The sequence below is a fragment of the Schistocerca nitens genome, chromosome 8, assembly GCF_023898315.1.
Source record: "Schistocerca nitens isolate TAMUIC-IGC-003100 chromosome 8, iqSchNite1.1, whole genome shotgun sequence".
Taxonomy (NCBI): Eukaryota; Metazoa; Arthropoda; class Insecta; order Orthoptera; family Acrididae; genus Schistocerca; species Schistocerca nitens.
The window spans coordinates 108,946,114-108,969,401 of NC_064621.1; the positions used below are offsets into that span (position 1 = coordinate 108,946,114).

General features: G+C 36.2%; 1 protein-coding gene across 5 annotated transcripts in view; it reads right to left on the bottom strand.

The window, feature by feature from the left end:
• The window catches only part of LOC126198697 (phosphatidylinositol phosphatase PTPRQ-like), a 485,978-nt gene that overhangs the window by 172,502 nt on the left and 290,188 nt on the right, over positions 1–23,288 (bottom strand). For 4 of the 5 annotated variants that reach the window (XM_049935195.1, XM_049935193.1, XM_049935197.1 and 1 more), the window contains 4 exons: positions 8,935–9,255; positions 1,463–1,618; positions 1,107–1,212; positions 783–1,015 (listed from right to left, as the gene is read on the bottom strand). In XM_049935195.1, coding sequence (XP_049791152.1) covers positions 783–1,015; positions 1,107–1,212; positions 1,463–1,618; positions 8,935–9,255 — 816 coding nt within the window. The remainder of the gene's footprint in view (positions 1–782; positions 1,016–1,106; positions 1,213–1,462; positions 1,619–8,934; positions 9,256–23,288) is intronic. The other variant, XM_049935196.1, reaches the window with a different exon arrangement.

Here is a 23,288-nt window from a genome sequence, read left to right on the forward strand (position 1 = left end):
ACTGATGTTTCATGGTATAACACTTTTCATTTTCATTGGTGTACTTGTGTGGAGACAATTTGCACCTGGCCATCCTACATAAATGGATGAGTATTTACCACATACTGAAAATTAATAATTTAATATTACTATATCCATTGTAGGCATGTGATACCATTCTACTAGTCAGAAAGCATAAAAATTTGTCAAATTATTATTTTTAGATATATCAGATGGGACAGAATGTCAAACTCTAAAGGACATTATCAAAAAACTTAACAGTTTCAAACTTATGTATGTGACTGTCAGGAATTAATGCCTAATCTTCATTCTTTCCATAATTTGAAAACTATTAATTCAAGTTTGGTTTTAAATTTGTGTATTCATCAGCCCACTGCGCTCATTCAAAAATATCAGGAGTATTCATTTATTCTTTTGACTTTTTGAAAAAAGGTGAACTAAAGGGCACAAATCACTGTTTTCATACTCATAGCCATTCGTTAAAAAATCTAACATACATACAGTGGAAAGAACAAAATTGGAGATGGCATTTATCTACTATTATTTTATGAATATACAGTGAGATGTAGTGCTAAAGAAGGATGCTGAAAATCGGTGGACAAATAAGATAATAAAGAAGTAGTTAATCTGTAGATTCAGCAAAGAGAGGAACATGTGGAAAACACTGATATGAAGAATGGACAGAATGACAGGAGATGTGTTAAGATGTGATAGTTCATTTAATGGTTCCTGCATCCCTCTTGAAAAACAGGTTATATTTTAAGTGATATTGGTATACTTACATGGCAGGATGTTGATATAGCGATTTTTGCGTTTATTATCAGGTAGTCGACCAACAGAAAATGTATTTGTATCATTGATATCAACACATAATGTAGAAAGTAACTGGAATTCACTGCTTAATCGTCCAGGTATGTCTAACAACAGCTCACAATGCTTTGGAAAATTTTTGAGAGGAATGGGCCGAGGACAAACATCTCTTGTGTCATTATTATTAAGGATGGTTGCCAGAGAGCTACAAAAAATCAGATATATATTAGCATTTTAGTATAACATAATAATGGGAATTTGTTCACTCAAAACTAAAAACAGTTTCAAATATTCACCAAGATATCTGGCCATTCCGGTACATGACAAATCCAAATAAAACAGTCCCTGCCATTAAAAACCCAAACACAAGGCCCAAGGTTAGTCCAACTGCAACTTCACTGTCTGCAAGAAAAAATTACAAACAAATGGAAATTAACTAAACATTTTTATTATATCTGTGCATGAAGCATAGAACTAAATGAAACATTTGTACAATACAGGAAAGATATAAATGGTAAGCTGACTCTGTCATGAAGTACATATATTAATTAATTAAATACCACAGCATTGTAGTAAATAAAAGACTTCATTAATACTGGTGATTTCAAAAAAAATATTGTCTTTATTTGGAATTAGAGTGAAATAAACAGACCTGTGTGGAATGGAACAACATATGAATCTTGATAGCCGTGAGAGGTATAAGCCCGTACTTTGAAAGTGTATTCCGTACGAGGGTGCAGGGGTCCATTACAATACTGATGAGTGCTACAAGACTCATCAGTACCAAGTACAAAAGTAAAAACTCCACCTGGAAGCAAAATAAATAGAAAATACGTTGTTCAAATCCTTAAGAATAACTTTTGATAACCTTCCTACATTAAAAGATTTCTTATATCAGAATCAGTGAAAATAATACAATTACCTATACTGATCATATTGAGGAATATTTTAACTAAGAGCTACACATAAAATAATGTAAGGTGATAAGAAAACTAACAAAAACATGAGAAAGACAGTAACCAACATAACAAATGGCAAGCTAATGTGCCAGTGGAATATTCAATCAAGGAAACTAATAGATTGTTGGGTACTGATTACCATCACGAGGCAAAATTTATAGTAATGTCAACAGACACATATAGAAACAAAAATTATGCACTAACTTGCATTCACAAACAATAGTTCCACACTTGGGGAGGAGAGGAATGAGCTGAGGGGGTAAGAAGGAAGTACAAGTCACTCAACCCCATTCATGAGGAGTAGATAAAGATGAAGAGGGAGATTTTAGAAGGACTACATTCATCACCAGAGGCAATAAGGAGAGAGAGAGAGAAGTGAAGATGCACAAGAGAGCAGAGACGAATAATGTTTTTAGGTAAAGGAAAAAAAAAGAGCTCATGTATATGGAGTTGAGGGAAATTACAAGGGTTCTGACTGCATGGCATAAATGCCAGACAAGTATCAGGCAGGGAAGAAGGCAATCGTGCATCTCCTGTACCTTGCACTCTGTCACTGCTGACTTCAAGACGTCAGTCTGTGCAGGGCTACAGTCACATAAACATGGCCATCTCAATTGATTCTCCCACCAAATGTGAATTGTGAAGTCTTACTCATTTCCTACAAGTAGATGGGGGTAGCATAGCACAAACTGATGAGGAATGAGTTGCATTTATGGAGAAAACTTTACAAGTGATAGTGTTGCAAACAAATGGTGTAGAAAATTTAAAGGTGGCCAAGGTGACGTGTGAGATGAAGGGGTACAAGGATGCAAGTCTGTGGCTACAGATGACCTTGTTTAATGAGTTGATGAAGTGCTTAAAGAAAACTATAGTTTCAATATATGGGCTTTCTTTATGGAATTCCCAAAGGTTACAAGATCTTCTCTGTACTCTACCACTTTAGGTCAAAAAGGGAGTTCAAGCTGTCAGCAACCACAATTAATTTGACTGCATGAAACTTTATGGTGTCTGCAAAGTGCCATTCAAAACGAAAGAAGAGACACGCTGATTTCTTTAATTGTTCTGATCCGTGACAGTGTCTGAACCTCTCAGTACTGATGCAACCCAATGGCTCATTTATCAGTTTCAGCAGGACATTTTCCATCACCTGCCCTACAGTTCTGATCTAGCATCAAGTGACTTCCATCATTTCCTTGAACTGAAGAAGTGGGTAGAAGGGCAGTGCTTCCTGACTAACAAGGAGCTTCAGGACCATGTCAAGATTCATTTCAGTTCAGTGGTGGCAACATTTTCTGAAGTGAGTACTGGAAAACTCGACCACAGATACCACAGATACCTCAATCAGTTTGGTGATTATATCAAAAAGCGAATATAAATGTGTGTAACATATAGTAATAAAACAATTTTTATATGCACATCTCTCTTATTTATGACCTTTAGGATGTTGAAAAAAACAGCTCATGTAGTTTTGGGTGAAAGAATCCAAATAGCCCATATAGAGTAACAAGCACCCAGATCACTCACATCATGCTGCAGAGCATATTCAGCATTGGGATAATGGGTGTCCCCAAGGGGGATAGTTCTTCTATGCCAGTTAATCTTCTTAACCAATTTAGTGGCAGGCAGGCCTATATAGTTACTTGGTAAACAACATCCACGATTTTGCAAGTCACGCTGATTAGGATTTACCAGTAGGGTGGCTGGAGTAAGTGGTAATAGGTTGTGCATGAGGCAAGTTGTACAGTAGGAACAATTGAACAGGTAGGAACTTTAGGTCAATGGCTTGGAAATATCACAAGGGTTTGGCCAGGATGTTACAGAGGTTAGGATGGTGATGGAAAGTGGCAGCTTGTGGTGTGAGGAGGACATCAAGGAGAGAGGATCTCACCTCATGGCTTGACTTGACAATGTATTAGTTTCAAAAGTTATGTAATGTGCCACTTTTACTTTTGTATGTGTGCTGGATGGGATGGGATACCCACTAAAGTGATTAAAATAGTGTGTGGCATGATAGCACCTCCCCTAACTAAAATATTCAACCAGTCTTTTGAACAGGGATGCTTTCCCAATGTTATGAAGTATGGCAAAGTTAGACCTCTGTTCAAGACAGGGTCAAGGGAAGACATAGGAAACTATTGGCCTATTTCTATTCTTACAGACCTGTCAAAAGTGTCAGAGAAAGCAGCTGCAAACCAGATCAAAAACTTTATTGTAAAAAATGATATTAGAAAGTGTAGAACTTTCCCCAACATTTGAGGCTTTAATGAAACAAATTGGTTAAACATGTATCATTCAAAGTATTTTCCATCACTAGCCACTACTTTCTCCCATCTTTTGGGCAGTGTATGAATCCCATGTTGAAAAAAATTGTTCATCTTCTGAAGTAATCCACGAATCGATCCAATCTGTGACTTCTTCAGGAGATCGGAAGTGTCGGTCAGCCAGGCCATGCACCATTGATCTAAATAGGTGATAGTCAGAGGGAGGAATGTCTGGAGAATACAGCAGGTGGGGGAGGACTTCCCATTTTAATGCTTCCAAGTATGTTTTTACCTCTTTCGCAACGTGGAGTAAGGTGTTGTTGTGCTGCAAAATCACTTTATCGTGCCTCTCACAGTGTTGTGGCCATTTGTCTTTTAATGCTTTGCTCAAATGCATAAACTGCATTTGATAACAAGCACCTGTGATTGTTTCACTTGGTTTTAATACCTCATAGTACATGACACCGAACTGTTCCCACCAAATGCAGAGCACGATCTTGGAGCCGTGAAAATTGGGTTTGGCCATCGACGTGGAAGCATGGCCACGATATCCCCATGATTTTTTGCATTTAGGGTTATTGTAATTAACCCATTTTTGTCCCCAGTGACAATGTGATGCAGAAATCCCTTCGGTTTTTGCCACTGAAGAAACTGTTCATAAACAAACAAATGCCGTTCAACGTCTCTTGGTTTCAGCTCACAAGGGACACAAGTTCCTTCTTTCTGAATTATACCCATAGCCTTCAGATGTTTGAAATAGCTTGCTGTGTCACTCTCACTAATTGTGCCAAATCTTCTTGAGTTTGATGCGAGTCTTCACTCAGCAATGTCTCCAATTATGCATCTTTGAAAACACTATGCCAGTCTACGACGTTAAAATCACTGTTCTTGAAATGTTGAAACCACTCACGACACATTCTTTCACTAATAGCGTCCTTACCCTGTATACTTGAGACCATTCAATGAGACTCAGCCACTGTTTACTTCATATTGAAACATAACAGTAACACCTCCCACAAATGATGAGAATTAGTCTTGTAAACTGACTTTTCAGTCAAGAACAACTTTATGATGCAGACACAAATTGACTAATGTTTGAATGAGGTTATGTTGACCGAGGTCCAAGCCAACTGCCTGATGTCTGTGATCTGTTTCTTTTGACCGTTATTTACCGTTGTCACCACCTACTGGCAAACAGTGGAAGCATTGTTATACACCTTGTATTACAAGTAAGCAGTTTGGATTTCAACCAGGAAAAAACACTCTAGATGCAGTGAATAACTTTATTGAAACAACAGGCAAATCTTTGGATCAGAGGAATAAAGCTGCAGGTATCTTATGTGATCTCACAAAAGCATTTCACTCCATGAACCACAACTTGCTCATCTACAAATTAGACAAATACAGAATTAAAGACAATATTCTAAATTGGCTGACATCATCCTTACACAACAGAAAACATGGGGTAACTATCACTTCAGATGCAGTGAATTATTATTCTAAAAGGAGTATAGTATCACAAGGTGTGCCTTAAGGCCCCATTTTGGGGCCAAGTCTGTTCCTTTTCTACATAAATGCCTTACCCATAAATATATTCTTCAATCAACAAACAAAGGAAGAACTTAAGCTTATAATTGAGCACATCAATAACATCTTTCTCATTCAATAATTAATTCATTGATTTCATTCATTCATTCATTCCTTTACACAACACATTATATAAATTCTACCATGGATGACAGATTTCAGAAATTTGGAATGCTCAAGTCAAACTTTACATTGACAGGCAGAGTGAGGAGCTGCTGGCTGCTTCTATAGAGTATACTGATCACACATTATGATGCACACTAATCCACTCACTTTGATAATTATTGGAATAAATTTCATCTTACTTTACTTATGTACACAGGGTGTCCCAGGAGGAATGGTCAATATTCAGGGATATGACAGGAATGATCACTTGAAGCAAGGAAGTCTAGTAAACATGGGCTCAAAAATGCAAACCTTAAGAGCTGTGAGCACTTCTCCACATTTGATACTGCAAACTCTTTGCTTTCCATATTTTTAGAAGAGGTAATATGGACCAAAAATGAAGTAAAAATTATCTAGTAAACATGGACTCTAAAGTGCGTACTTTAAGAGCTATGATCACTTGTTCAGTAGAAGAGACATATATCAAAATGAACAGGTGCTCATAGGTCTTAAGGTATGGAGTTTAGAGCCCATATTTACTGGACTTTTTTTCTTCTTTTGGTCAATTCTAATGTCTCTCAAAATATGGAAAGCAAAGACCTTGCACTAGAAAAGATTTATTTCACAGTATCAGAGATGAAGAAGTGCTAATAGCTTTTAAGGAATGGTTTTTAGAGCACACGTTTACTAGACTTTTTTGTTTTGAATGAACATTCCTGTTATATCCTGAATATCTACCATTCCTCCTGGGACATGCATATTAGCATATAACAGCTACTCTGCAAAAAAAGCTACTGCTTCTCCCCTTCTCACAATTGGGTGGTGTTTATATCTAATATTTAAAAGAAAGCATTTATGTAATTTTACACAGAACACTATTAGCTATGTATACAATGGTAAAACCATTATCTGTTTAACACAAACCTTAGAGCTATATGGAATTTACATCCCAGAGTCTTAACATTCTGATAAATTGTAGATTCAATAGCTAATATGATATTCTTTTACTTTGTTTTTAAATATTTGGGTATTTCAAGTTTCCAGCTCGATGTCCTCTGCCAATCCATTATAGATATATGCACATGAACACAAAACTCAACTCTGGACTGTGGGTGAGATTTACAGTCTACATTGACATTATTTTTACTTCAAGAATTTTGGTTGTGAACTTTGTAGTTCATCCTAAATTCACTCTTGTTATTAACCAAAAAAACTCTTAGGTCATACGTGTATTGGTGCATAAGTGTAAGAAACTCTACATCCATGAAGAGGCTTCTGCAGTACACTCAGTTATTAACTTTACACAATATTCTCAAGGTATGTTTCCACAAAATAAATACTTTTTTGAACTTAGCTGCATTATCCCAGAAGATTACACCATGGCATTGAATGAAAGTGTGTGAAGCAAGCTAGCAATACTGCTTGCAGTTCAACATGATCACACAGGTTTCTAAGTACAAAGAAGACAGTATGGAAGTTTTTGGTAACCCATACAATGATGGTACCGCCTTAGTTTATTACCATTCTGAAAGTATATGAACTTCATGCATGGAACCTCATCTAATGTGCACCTATCTGCTTTTAGGATTTAAAAGCATTTTTATTTGTTTCTGGATTTCATAATATGAGCCTTTGCAAGATTAAGGCTTAAGCAGTTTGCTGTGAAACAGTTGTAAGCCTATCACAGTCCTCATTGTCTCTTGCATAGCTTTGCTTGGGTCCTTATCAGTACACTTTTCTAATCTCTAAAGAGCACAATTTTTAATAAATCATTTATGTTGGTCAAGAATTGGAGCAAGCCAAGCACCAAATGAGGAAGGAGATGAATAGAGGACATCAAAGGAAGCAATGGAATGACTCTGGAAGACCTGAGGACCAAAATAACACCCAGGAGTGAATGGAGGGACATCATTCATTAAGTCACCATTAGTAAGAGATGACTTGATGGATCATAACAACAACAAAAAAATGAGTACAGATGTTGGATGTTTCTCAGTGGTTTCAAGAGTAATTTGGACACTGAAGTAGTGGATCAGGATCCTTCAGCTCATTGTCCAGCCCCACAATCAACATTCTTGTGATGGTTTTGTCTTCCAAGATGATAATGCATGAGTATACTAAGCGTCTTTCTCAGTAGGTAGAAATAAACCAAATGGGATCACCTTAGGCATCTGCTGACATGAACTCGACTGAACATGCTTGGAACCAGTTGAAACTACAGTGTATTATCATAGAAACCAGCATCACACATTTGATGTCATCAAGAGGGCTGCCACAGAAGAGTGCAGCAGACTCGAGCAATGACATCTCGACCATATCATGAACAGCATGCCAAGGAGCATCCAAGGGCACTGCTGTGCATGGGATGGAGCATGTAATATTGAATGCGACCAAGCAGCAGAATTTGATTTTGCAGATGTGTGAAGATTTGAAATTTTGTATACTCTGCCTTTATTTCGGATATTGTATTGTTTTAATTTTACTGTGAAACTTTTTTATGTTTCATTTTCAGCTTACTTGGAACTAAGACCCACACACATTTTCAGATATGCATGTTAGGCAAAACTTTCTTGTATTATTTATATTATGTATGACATTACATCATGTGAAATCTGTGTAAAATTTTACTCTTAAACATCTCAGGTAAACATCAGAGTAAATAAACACTATAAACTCTTTTCTTTTGAGAATTGTCCCAGAAAAAACTTTATGTGCTTTTTTATGTGTAGACTTATATGTTTATTATAATTACTGTATTAATACGTAAATGTAATGTGTTCCAATTTTTTGAACACTGATAAGAACTGCTGAACTTGTGGTCTGAGTAATTAACACTAAATCAAAGTATATAATATCAACTGTGTAAAACATGTAGTATGTATTTAGTATTTTTGACATGTTCTATACCTGCATAAACTTTTAGCTGTGAGTTAATGAGAGTTGCATGTAAAGTTCGAATGATTCAACCATTATTTACATCCTGGCAGATGTGAACTACACTACTGAATGCTATTTCAATATTTTATGTATGATGTATAGCTGTCACAATTTGAATTACTAAACACAATCATAATAAGGACCCAAAATTTCATCAAAATGAAGTATTTGTTGGTGCAGGTAGATCAACTAGGGAATCCCACTTTTCTGCAAATTACTATTTATAAACCATGAACAATATCTGATAAAAAGTACATAAATACATAAAATAGTACCTGCAGTAGGTGGATACCAGCAGTCAGGTGTAGCTTGGTATTCACTGGATGGTATTCCATTTACAGTAACATCACCCCAGTAGCTATTATCAGGCCATGTTATGTTACAGTTTGACAGTTGTATTGGTGTTTCTAGATATCCACTTGTTGAATTCTGATCTGAAGAGTATAGTGCCACAAAAATTGCAAAGTACACTATATTACCATTTGCTGAATCAAATATATGGGTAGGCACAGATATAAGTGCCTGTCTTGTTGGATCATGTGTGTCCAATGGACTTGATCTAAGTTCATTAGAAACATTTTGTAGCACACCAGGAACTGTAAAGAGAGAAAGACACTAGCATCAGGAGTGGAGTAACATGATGAGAAAATGTGAAACAAATGAACAACAAAGAAATTCATATATGAAAGTTTCTTGTGGATTAAAACTGTGTATTGGGTTGGAACTTGAACAAGGGACCTTTGCATTTTACTGGCAAGTGCTCTACTTCTGAGAAGTTTGGAAAGTTGGAGAGAAAGTAATGGTGGATATAAAGCTGTGATGGCAAGTCACAATTAGTGCTTGAATAGCTCAGTCTGTGGAGTAATGGCATCTGAATGGCAAAGATTCCACATTTGATTTTTAGTCTGGCACAAAGCTTTAATCTGCCAGAAGGTTTCAGATCAACACACAATCCACTGCATAGTGAAAATTCATTCTGGAAAGTTCACAAGTATTTTCTGAATAATATGCTCACTCAAACATTAAACTGTTTAAAAGGAAACTTCCATTCAGAACTTTATTAAGTTCATGAAGATACAGATAGATGTCTAGTATTTACCTTCATGGGGTACATACCCTGTACAGTTAATGGAGGAGTAAAAAAACAATAATGAAAGTGTTATCTAGGGTATATCTCTTGTGTACAAAACTGCAGTTTCCTGGTATCCTGTCAAAGAATTGAAGCTGGCTTTGCTTTATTTACAAATGAACCTAGATAATTCTTGCACGTCATATCTCTATGTATGAGCATTGATTTAAGCCTCTCAGTATTCAAGCTGCATAAATTGAGTTAAAATATTAGCAGTAGAATTTTAACTCAATTGCTGTGGCTTGAAAATGATAGGATTCCAAAGACTTAACCTCACATTCTGTACTCCCAAGTATTTTTATGACTCTTGTGGCTCAATAAGGCTTTGACTTCTCCAGCAATTCCACACTGATGTCCCCATGAAATGGTCAATAATTTCAGAGGCTTTGAGATGTACCCTGTTAGTCCAAATAGTTTCAAGACTGGATTAATAAAAAATAAATAAAAGTTAACTGATGATTCCAATGAGTCAGATGTTTTACATAGTCTCCTCCTCCCACCTGTCCCCCACTTGAGTTCACTGATTAGAACATTCATTCAACAACGAGAAACTGTCATAAGTGTCCTTCTTTGGGACACTGTTAAAGTTGTGAGTCATGATGGCTTGAATTTTGGATAAGTCCTCAAAGCATTGACCTTTCATGTGAATTTCCACACTTTGTCATTTTATTGTACATTCATTTTGATACACCAAGTCTCATCACCCATGATGTCTTTTCCATTTCAATCAAGTCACAGAAGGCATCCATGCATCATTATTTTCCTTCAGGAGTCAGTGTGTGAGAGACAAACTTTGCATATACTTTCCTCTTCTTCATAACATTCTGGACAATATCTTGAACAATCAGTTTAGAGATGGAATTCCATTGTGATTTGTAACACAACAACATTGACACTCTATGGCTGCATGTCCACTAGTTAACATTGTCAGCTCACAGCTGACTGGTTGAACGTGCAGCTGTTGTTAGTTCAATCTGCCACCCACCACAGTTACTGTACTGACATCACCTAATTCGCAGGAATAAAATAATTCTCAAACTTTTTGACTGATGGCATATGCTTGTATTTCATTTAGCTGTGGTTTTATTTATTTATTTATTATCATCCCAATGATCACATTTGTGATATAGGATTTGTCAGGGTACATTTTAACAACTATACAATATCTTTACAAAATTTGTATCTGTGCTGAATTCATATTAATCTATCTTATGTTTAATACAATATACAACTAATAAGTGTTTTTATAACATAATTTATTATGCACTGATGTAATTTCATTTGTCACATTTACTTAAACATATATTTTATACAGTTGCGCAGAGATATTCACTTATGCTGTAATAGCATTTGTCAAGCATGTGGTTCTTTAGAACAGTTTTCAATTTATCCTCATTTTCCAGCTCTTTGTTATGTTTTGGTAGTGCATTAAAAAGTTTGATGCCCTGATTACATACTTGTTTCTGGCTTCGGGTCCTTGCTACAGCTTGTATGTGGAGATCTTTACATTGCCGTGTATCGTAATTATGGAAGTCTGTATTGGTTTTCATTTTCTCCTGATTTCTTTTGATCACCAACAGACATTTCAGAATGTATAATGATGGAATTGTTAAAATTTTCAATGCTTTAAAAAGGGGCCTACAATGTGTTTGAGGTGGGCTGTGGGTCATTATCCGAATAGCACGTTTTTGTAATTTGAAAATCTCATTTAGACGACAATTTGTTTTTCCCCAGAATACTATCCCATAGGATGCAATGGACTGAAAATAGCCAAAATATACTAATCTGGTACAGTCATTACTACAAACTCTTGAAATTATTCTAAGCACAAAACATGCTGAATTTAGTTTTAGTGCTACGTTCACCACATGGTCCTTCCAATTAATCTTCTCATCAATGTGCATACCCAGGAATTTTGCACACTGTACTCTTTCAAGTTGTTTGCCCTCCATGGTGGGATTTAGGTCATCCTGTTCACTTATTTTTCCATATTGCACATAATTAGTTTTTTTTTTTTTTTTTTTTTTTTTTTGCATTCAGTGTTAGCTTGTTAGCACTAAACCATTTTTGTATATCTTGTAGGACCTGGTCCACAGTACTGTGCAATGAGTGCTTCATATCACTAACTATTAAAGTAGTATCATCAGCAAATAACATGATTCTAGCTTTTCTCTCTGACACCTGAATATCATTAATGGAAATGAGGAACAGCAAGGGGCCTAATACACTTCCTTGGGGTACTCCTACTGTGACCTCCCTTGGATCTGATCTTAGTTTAATTTTTTGATTAATATTTGGTGCTGTAATTTCAACCACCTGCATCCTCTTTTCCAGATAAGACTCAAACCACTTTTTTACCGGTCCTCTGATATCTATAGCTTCAAGCTTTTTCAAAAGTATGCTGTGGTCAATAGTGTCAAAGGCTTTTGACAAATCTAGATTTATCCCAACTACACTATTTCCCTCTTCCAATTTAGTGATTATTTCTTTTGTGTATTCCAGTACAGCTGTTTCGGTACTTCTCCCAGCTTGAAATCCATGCTGATTACTGTTTATCAGGTTGTGAATATTAAGATAATGTGTGACTCTATATTTCATTAGTATCTCTAAAACTTTAGAGAAAGTTGGGAGGAGTGAGACAGGTCTGTAGTTTTCTATTTTAAGTTTATCACCCTTTTTCAACAGGGGAATGACTTTAGAAATTTTCAGTTTTTGTGGAAGGAAGAAGTCTCCAGAATTTAGCTCACTAACTTTATCATCAGCTTCGAGTGGACCTGGGCCACAAAGAGGTTGCTTTATTGATGAACCCTCCTGTGCACCATTGTAGGATCTTCAGAACTGAACAACATGACCCATCTCTTGTTGCAGGAAAAGCTCCTTCATTGGCTGAATTGCATCAAAAGGAGAAAGATTTATTCAGGCTGCAGAAATATGGCTCAATAAATGGTCAGGAATTTCAGCACATGGCTTACTGGTACTAAAGACCATATTATAGTCACTCTCTGTATAAGAGTGACCTCTAACAGGAAATATGACTGAAACTGAGTTCAGTCTTCTTGTAGTGTGGACAACATAATGCAAGACTCTGATAATAGTACAGTTATTATTCTGCCTGCTGCATGTGCCACACAACATGTCCAGATGCCTAACATTTGGTGCCAACTTTGTGAATATAAAGTGGTGCAACGTAGATGCAACTTTGATGGATCCATTCAGTCCAATGGTCTCATCATAACAGTGGAAAACTGAGTTATTATGAGACAGAACATGAATGCTAAACAAAACGAGAGATAATTGGCACCTATAAAACACATCAATGGTGGAAATGTTTGGTATAATGAGATTTTTCTGAAAATCTATGACAATACCAACACAATCTTTCTATTTAATATTCTTAATTTTTCCAGCTTTCTTTCTTCTGTGGAATGTTTCTGCTTTTGTATTGTGTACATCATTTTCTGTCTTTAACTACATTTGCTCTCTTTGAAGTTTCATTCATGTTTCTTCATTTGTAGTGCTCTTCAGTCTCTGGGTAATGACTTGCATTTCTGTTTGAAATTTGTCACAAGTAGTGCAGGTATTACATCTACGAAAACCAAATTTTATATTGAACCATGGATTAAATACATTTCTGTAATACTGATAAGATATAATACAGAACCCTTTTTCTTTGTACATGTTATGCAATTTCCTAACATTAAACTCTGTGGGGAGGCACAGCTCCTTACTGTTGAAATGGCTTGACCTACATCTGAAAGATTCAATGTGCTGCTTAATTGCTTCAAACACCTCAGGACCTTTCCTATTATGTAAATGATCATATTTCCCAAGCATATCTTTAGGTGTTGCACCTAGAGTCTTTCCTGATATTTGCCAAGTCTGTACTCTGCACAATGTGATACCCCGAATAGCAATAAAGGCATTAATACAGACAGATATCTCAGTCATGTTTTGACCATCTGAGACACAAACATTATAAGAATACAAATTGTCATGGAACATTGCATAGTCCCATTCTTGTCTAGGCCTACATTGTTTTATTGGGTTTATAGAAATCAGTCCAAATAAGCAGGAATTCTGATCATCTTAACTTTATTTGATTAAAATCTGTAAGAATTTGTGAAATCTGTGAAGCAGAGACAGTTTCAAAATATTTTAATCTTTTACACTTATAATCTGCACCAGGCTCATGAGATGATAAAAGCAGTGTCTCCATTACCTCAAACATTCTGCCATAGCTTTTTCTCTTCTTAGAAGTCTTCTCTGTGCTAGATACATTTTGAATGTCATCTACATCATCTTCCACACTTTCTATATTATCGTCTTGCAAATAAATAACATCCACAGAACAATAATAGTGAAAACAAAAGTCTGAGAACAATAAAAGCAGGGTTGCCAACAGAGTTTGCAGGGAATACACAATAAAAGAAACAGATTTGGAAAAAAGCAAGAATGACAGTCATCGTTTTTTCCTATGCCACAATTGTTATCTAGCATTGTTTCTGTTCATAGATAATTTTCAGACCATTACTACAGAATGACTAGCAGTATCTTAGAGTGTAACACTCTATATGCATTCTACATATCCTCAGCTATACAATGCCACTCCTAACTCATTTTCAACAAAAATGTGACATCCATCATTTTTCTTGTTGCCTCTTCAAATTTATATATATTACAAACAGCAATGGTTACATTGCATTGTTTTGACACACAACATATACAAGTATTGTTTCAGTGCCTGCAGACGACTCTGCACCACAAATAAATTGCTGTATCCTGCAGGGATTCCATCACATTCTGGAGCCTTTTTAAGTTCTAGCAACTTAAGCCACTTTTAAACACCTATAACACAGATTACTGTTAATGGAAATTTTAGCATGGAAAAAAAATACACAAAAATTTTGAAAGGCTGCAACTTTCCCATAGCTGTGTAGACTCAGTAGCAGCACCGGGAAAAGAAAAGAGGAACAGGTTGGTCAGACTGCAGGTTGAGAGGTAACAAATTGTTGTTCAGTCAAGGGGAGACAAGGTTTGAAGGGGAAGCTGTCAGGCACAATAGGAGGACAAAACAGTGTACTGATGGAAAATGACAGTTTCTCAAGTGAGTTTCCCTTTCCTACTAAAGGATTCTAAGCTCTTGTGATGAGCTCACATGTTGCCTTCAAATGCTCCAATCTTGTGCTACTTCCTGCCAGTTATTTAACTCCTTCAGGTTCCATATTGTTTTAATTTCCTTCACCCATACACTCTGGGGTCTCCCCATTGGTCTCTTACCAAATTACCTCTCCATGAATATTCCCAAAACCACTTCATTCTCATCAGTTGGATTGATGAGTCATTCTAATTTACCATGTTCATTATTGTTACCATTATGACAGCATGTGGATTTCTGTTGTGTCTTTCTTACAGCTTTGTGGTTCATTATGATCAATAGACCAAAGGAAAGGTGCCCATACTCATGGGCAAGAGAGGAAGGTGTTGCACGCTCCCCCTCCCCCTACCCTTAGCTCTCAGAGAAAGGAAGAAACATAGTGTTATCAGGAGATTTATGTTTTTCAAGAAAATTATTTAAAGGCTGGTATTCCACAGATTTTAACTGGGTCAGAACTGAAGCTTTTTTATGCCTACTTACAATTCACCATTCATGCTCCAAAACATTAAAAAATTATATCCTTCTAGGTCTAGGATGCTCTACACACTATCATAAGGGCACCCTTGGACCAAAAATTTTCCTACAAACTTTGTTTCAAAATATTTGTATCTGGTGTTTTTCAGTTTTAGTTAAACTCCATGTTTCTGCTCAATATGGTAGGACTCATCTGATGATTGTATTATATAGTTTCATTTTAGTTTTCCTTGTTAGTGGTTTACAGCCTAGAGTTTTCTGTATGGAGTAGTAGGTTCTATTATCATTTTGCACTCTAATTTTCATGTGTACTTCTCTCTGATTTTGTTCATCTATCACTGCTCCCAGAAATTTGAACTGTTAAAAGCATCCAAATTTATGTTTACCATTTATTAGATGTGACTGTTGTCTTGTTCATCTCTACATATTTGAACATTCATTTATTTTGTTTTCTTATCATTTCATTTTAGGCTAAGTTTGAGCATCATAAATAACTGTCAAATCACTGCGCCACCTGCAGACATTAAAGCCTTAAGTTAGTTCTTAGGATGGCCCCAGCAGATACTAGTTTGAGTTTCCTCACAAGTTCCTTCATGCTACATTAAAGTGGGGGGTGGGGGTGGGGGTGGGGGGGGGGGGAGAGGGGTAGAGCCTCTCCCTTAAACCAGTTTTACTTTTAAAATGGTCAGGTTTCATTCCATTTAGCTCGACACTGCTTACATTATTATCCATGCACATTTTACAAAGACTTATAAATTTAATTGGAAACAACAACTCTGTCATTACATCTACAGGCTTTGCCTTTGAACAGAGACATAAGCTTTCATATCAATGAATTTTCAAACATTGTATTTTTTGTTTACATTCCCATATTTTTTCATTTATTGTTCTGATTACAAATACATTCTCAGTAGTGGATCTATTTCTGTGAAAGCCATTTCGATAATTTATTTTCTGTGTTTTGTTTCAAGCATTCTAGCAATAAACAAGATAAAATCTTAGAGGATTTATACACTAGCAATATTTCACTATAGTTTCTGAAATATTCCTTGACTCTTATACATAAAATATATATTATCTGTCGATTGTCTATGAATAAATAAATAAAATAAAACTTTTTTCTTGGTGGTGTGCTGTTTCCAGTATACTACAAAGTTTAAAATGAGTATGGTTGCAATTTCCACACTGCAGTCAATTCCTGGAGATTCCTTGATGTTTCACATGTATGCTACCTATGTTTTTAGCAAAGTTTAGCTAACAAATGAGTGTTTAAACTACAGTAAAACATTGATTAATTATTCAGGATATGGAAATATCTTTAACAATTACTACCATTGTCACAGAGTTCACAGTTATATTAACATATCTAGCATCATTAAGGTACTGTGTACTTGAGGCATAGAAAGAGTGAAGTGAAAGTAACTGAGTTAAAATCTTGTTAGTACATATTTAGAAGTTTTTTCAACCACAGATGAGGTGAGAAAGATCTAGATAAGGTCTTAATAAGTTTAAATAGTGACATCCTGCCACAACCTTTTATTATCAAAAACCATCAAGAGTGATAACTCTGCCTGAAGTCCTTTAAGTACTCTATCAGAAATGGCATCATTGATGTTACTGTGGAAACTGAGTGGCTAACGCAGCATTACTACTGTCCACAGTGGGGCACTATTCAGACGAGGCTGGTGCTCAGACATGCCATCCAATAGAATCACACCAGACTCTGACATATAAGCCAGCACAGGACTGACCTAAACAGTTATGACGTGAGCAGTGGAGTGTGCACAGCAAGTATTTTTGCGCAGGATATGGTATTATTCTGGTGGACTCTATTTGTACATATATGGAACTCTGATATGGCCTGTACTGGATTTTACTTGGGAATATATATTTAACATTCTGAGTGTAATGCCAATAATATTCAATTGTTTTCAATGTTGGAAAGAATGGCATGCCCATAATAATATGGGCACAACATCTCAGTGAGGCTTCCTATGCCTGTAAAATATGGGCAGAACTCCCCAATCAAAAAGGGCAGCACTCTTAATTTATTTGTTAGCTCTTTTGAGTAATATTTGTCATACAACAGATAAATACTTTACACTTTTCTGCCAGTTTTTTTCACTATAGTGCAGCATGGTAATTTAAACAGTTAAACTATTCAGCCGAGTGCAAGACACAACTGTTAGCACACTGTATATTCAAAGCAATATGCCTAACAATAGCTTACCCAGTGGTGCAGAGATTTTTCACATCTTCAAAGAATCTGAAGATTATCTTAGTGATAATTTTGTCACTGATTACACACATGAAGCTCTGACTTCACAATTATATGATTCACACAAGAAAGTTTCTGTAGTTTATTGTGCAGCATAGATATTTCGTTAGCATAATGTATCTGATAAAGTAATATAATACAAAAGTTTTTGTTGGTACTTCTTTACTGTTATGTTATATGGGTACAAATGTTCATGCATAATTCATTATTATTTTAGCATTGAGAAAATCTGATGCCAGCTGCTACTGGGTCTTGCAAACAGAAAATGGCAGATAGAAAAATGGGCAAGACACAGGACAGTTGAGGAAAATGATGACTGGGATGACAGGGATTATATGCAAATCACCACTTGGTGATAATGGGAATATACAAACTGAAATTAACTTCAAGGGTGCCAGCAGTCTGGCAGATTTCTTTTACAAACAAGAAAATTATTACTAGACAACCCATTATTTCTGTTTGCAAAGAACATCGAAAGCATGCAGTGCTCATACTCTACTTCCCAAAAGCGATGCTGAGATTTCATAGCTGGCTAAGAATCATTTCCTGGAGATAGTACCAATACAACCAGGACAGAAAAAATCACAAAAAACATGTAGACAGTGCTCAGAAAGAGGCAAGAGAGAAGGAGTAGCCAAAAGAAAGGATACATTGTTTCAGTGTGGTGCATGCAAAGTGTGGTTATGTTTGCGACTATGTTTCAGCTCCACCATAAAAAAAAACTATTTGAAATACTGAACCATTTTTGTAATATTCATATTTATTGCATATAGAGGCTTAAACTCATATGTTTTACTCATAAATTTTAAACAAGATGCTAAAATAAATTTTCATTGCACCTGAAAAAGGCAATCTTTCTCATGCCCTGCAGTGATAAGAGGTTTAACAAAAGGATATTTATTTAAAAACCAGTCAACAAGCTTCATTTCAAATTAAGAAAAGTAGCTTCACATTGTTTCTTGAGTTTGTACCAGAAAGTCAAACTATAGTAAAAATTCCTGGTACTGGATGAATGAGTTGGAGAAATAACTTGGATTAGGGTATACAGATTTATGTGAGTAACTGGCACTCAAAGTGTTAAGATAGCTTGCACTGTTCCTAGTAGCACCCTGTATATATAATCATCATCATTGTCATAATCAGCCAATCCCATCACTTGGTGGTGTAGTCTCTTTGAGTTAGTGGCAACATAGAATCTCATCAGGTTCTTTCATTCCTGATGATCTAGATCTTCTTGTTGTCAGTTCCATCCAGCTGTCTTCTTTAAGTCTCTGTCACATATGTATGATGGTCTCCCCCTTGACCTTTTTTGGTAAATTGGGCTCCAATCTAGTACTTGTCTGACTACCTACCATCTTTTCTTCAAGTGTCATGACAAGCTCACTTCCATTTCAAAATATTCACTCTTTCCATTATGTCACTGATATTTGTTGTTTGTCTGACATCAGCTGCTTTCTTTCTATCTTTATATAGCCAAACACTGATCTTTCCATTCCTCTTTGGGTCACTATTAGTTTTCTGACAATTAATTCATTTAATATCAATGTCTCACAGCCATAAGTCAATACTGGCAATATACATTGGGATAAAACTGTTTTCTTCAGCTCAGCAAACATCTTAGACTTCAAAATTGAAGAGTATATTCCATAAGATTGACAGCCTAATTTAATACATTGAAATATTTCTGCTTTTAGGTGTCCTTTCATATGTACAAACTGACCCAGATAGACATATTCTATGACCTTTGTACTTCTGTACATCCAACAAATATATTTGCCTCCAATGCCACGCATTCATCATGATCTTGATTTTATCATAGTTCATTTTTAGACCAACTTAATAGCATAGTAGCACAAGTTTGCTGACCAGTATTTGAAATTCTTCTATATTATTTGCAAATAGAACAATAGCATCAGCAAACCTCGGGTTATTTAACCTATTTCCCAGAACCTGGATTCTCTTTGTTTTCCAATTCAATTCAAACATTGTATTACACCATTTTCAACAGGAAATTCAATGGTTTTTCAATAACATTCACAAACACTATGGAGATTTTGCATATGTTAAATAAGACATGAATGTAGCCAGATTCCCTTCCTTTCTCTGTCAGAGCCTCAAACACAGCTGGGTGACTAATCAAAGTGAATCCCTTTTCAAAATCTATAAAGGCATGCCAGAAAAGGATATGGTACTCATTTGTTCCTCCAATAATTTTGTGTAGAGTGAGGAAATGACCAATTGCACTAAAACCTGTGTGGAACCCAGCTTGTTCTGTGTGTTGAGCCAGGTGAAGAGTGTGTGCACAAGTGTGTGATTTGCTGCAAGTAAACTGCATTGTTTGAGTGTGTGTATTATTTAATGAAGAGTGGGATGCATCCCATTGATGACTGTAGTTATATTTTTTGGCTTGTCAAATTTCTAGTATGGAAAGACTAGGGATCATGTTTTTGTCAGGAAATCCCAAATTGTATCTCCTAAGACAAAAATTAATGCTAATATGTCAGAACATTAGTTGCTTAGAATGTTCTCTGTGCTGCAAGCACATTTTTTTCAATAAAGAGACATACAATTTTAGCCTGGTTAGAATTTTGGCAATTGAAAAAAGCGCCCTAATCAATCATGTGCAGACTGGGTGATCAACCTACAGGATTCATCTACATATACATGGTTACTCTGCAATTCACACTTAAGTGCCTGACAGAGAGTTCATCGAACCATTTTCATAGTACTTCTCTACCATTCCACTCTCGAATGGTGCATGGGAAAAGGAACACCTAAATCTTTCCATTCAAGCTCTGATATCTCTTATTTTATTATGATGATCATTGCTCCCTACATAGGTGGGTGTCTACAAAATATTTTCGCATTCAGAAGAGAAAGCTGGTGATAGAAATTTCATAAATAGATCTCACCACAAAGAAAACTGCCTTTGTTTCAGTGACTGCCACCCCCAACTCGTGTACCATATCAGTGACACTCTCACCCCTATTGCGTGATAACACAAAACAAGCTGCCCTTCTTTGCACTTTCTTGATGTCCTCCATCAATCCTACCTGGTAAGGATCCCATACCGCACAGCAATATTCCAGCAGAGGATGGACAAGTGTAATGTAGGCTGTCTCTTTTGGTTTGTCGCATCTTCTAAGTGTTCTGCCAACAAAGCGCAGTCTTTGTTTCGCCTTCCCCACTATATTATCTATGTGGTCTTTCCAATTTAAGTTGCTCATAATTGTAGTTCCTAGACAGTTAGTCAAATTGGCAGCCCTTAGATTTGTGTGATTTATCATGTACCCAAAATTTATTGGATTTCTTTTAGTACCCATGTGGATGACCTCACATTTTTCTTTGTTTAGTGCCAATTGCCACTTTTCACGCCATACTGAAATTCTCTCTAGATCATTTTGTAATTGGAATTGATCATCTGATGATTTTACTAGAAGGTAAATTACAGCGTCATCTGCAAACAATTTAAGGGGGCTGCTCAAATTATCACCTAGATCATTTATGTAAATCAGGAACAGCAGAGGGCCTATGACACTACCTTGCGGAATGCCAGATATCACTTCTGTTCTGCTTGATGATTTACCATGTATCACTATGAACTGTGACCTCTCTGAGAGGAAATCATGAATCTAGTCACACAACTGAGATGATACTCCATATGCATGTAATTTGATTAATAGTTGCCTGTGAGGAACGGTATCAAAAGTCTTCTGGAAATTTAGGAATATAGAATCTATCGGAGATCCCTTGTTAACAGCACTCATTACTTCATGGGAATAAAGAGCTAGCTGTGTTGCACAAGAATGATATTTTCTGAATCCATGTTGGTTATGTATCAATAATTCATTTTCTTCAAGGTGATTTATAATGTTCGAGTACAGTATATGCTCCAAAATCCTACTGCAAATTGAGGTCAGTGATATGTGTCTGTAATTCAATGGGTTACTCTAATTTCCTTTCTTGAATATTGGTGTGACCTGTGTTACTTTCCAGTCTTTAGGAACAGACCTTTCATCAAGTGAGCGGTTGTATATGATTGCTAAGAAAGGAGCTATTGTGTCTGCATACTCTGAAAGGAACCTGATTGGTATACCATCTGGACCAGAAGACTTGCCTTTCTTAAGTGATTTGAGTTATTTTGCAACACCTAAGATATCTACTTTTATGTCACTCATGCTAACAGCGGTTCTGGTTTTGAATTCTGGAATATTTACTTCATCTTCTTTTGTGAAGGAATTACGGAAAACTGTATTTAGTAACTTGGGTTTAGTGACACCATCATCAGTAACATTTCCATTGCTATTGCACAGTGATGGTATTGACTGTTTTTTGCCACTGGTGTACTTTACATACAACCAGAATCTCTTAGGGTTTTCCACCATCTTTCGAGACAATATTTCATTGTGGAAACTATTAAAAACATCTCGTATTGACATCCGCATTAACTTTCGAGCTTCCGTGAAACTTAGCCAGTCTTGGGGATTTTACATTCTTATGAGTTTGGCATGATTTTTTCATTGCTTCTGCAAAAGTGTTCTGATGTGTTTTGTGTACCATGGTGGATCAGTCCCATCTCTTAATAACTTATGCTGTATGAATCTATCTATTGCTATCAATACTGTATCTTTGAATTTGAGTCATATCTGGTCTACACTTACATAATTAGCTTGGAAGGGATGGAGACTCTCTTAGGAAGGCATCAAGTGAATTTTTATCTGCTGTTTTAAATAGATATATTTTGCATTTATTTTTAGTGGGTTTGGTTGATATGGTTTTAAGCCTCACTACAGTGACCCTGTCTTCACTAATCCCTGTATCCATCATGATGCTCTCTATTAGATCAAGATTATTTGTTGCTAAGAGGTCAAGTGTGTTTTCACAACCATTTAAAATTCGTGTGGGCTCATGAACTAATTGTTCAAAGTAATTCTCAGTGAAAGCATTTAGTACAATTTTGGAAGATGTTTTCTGTCTTCCACCAGCTTTGAACATGTATTTTCACCAACAAATCGAGGGTAGATTGAAGTCTCCATCAATTATAACTGTATTAGAGGGGTACTTATTTGTAATGAGATTCAAGTTTTCTTTGAACTGTTCAGCTATTATATCATCTGAGTCGGGGGTTCGGTAAAAGGAGCCAATCATTTTGGAACAGCTGTTGAGTATAACCTCTACCCATAGTAATTCACAGGAACTATCTATTTCAACTTCACTACAAGATAAACTACTAGCAACAGACACAAACACACCACCATCTACTCTATTTAATCTCTCCTTTCTGAACACGGTTCACGCCTCCGTAAAAATTTTGGCAGAATTTATTTCTGGCTTTAGCCAGCTTTCTGTTCCTATAACGATTTCAGCTTCAATGATTTCTATCAGTGCTTTAAGCTCTGGTACTTTTCCAACACAACTACGACAATTTATAACTACAATACCAACTGTTGCTTGGTCGATTCTCGTCGTTTCTTTGCCCAGTACCCTTTGAGACTGGAGACCTTTTTGATCTTTCCCAAGAGTGTCTGCCCTAAATAACCGCCCAGTCCATGTCACACAGCCCCTGCTACCCATGTAGCTGCCTCCTGTGTGT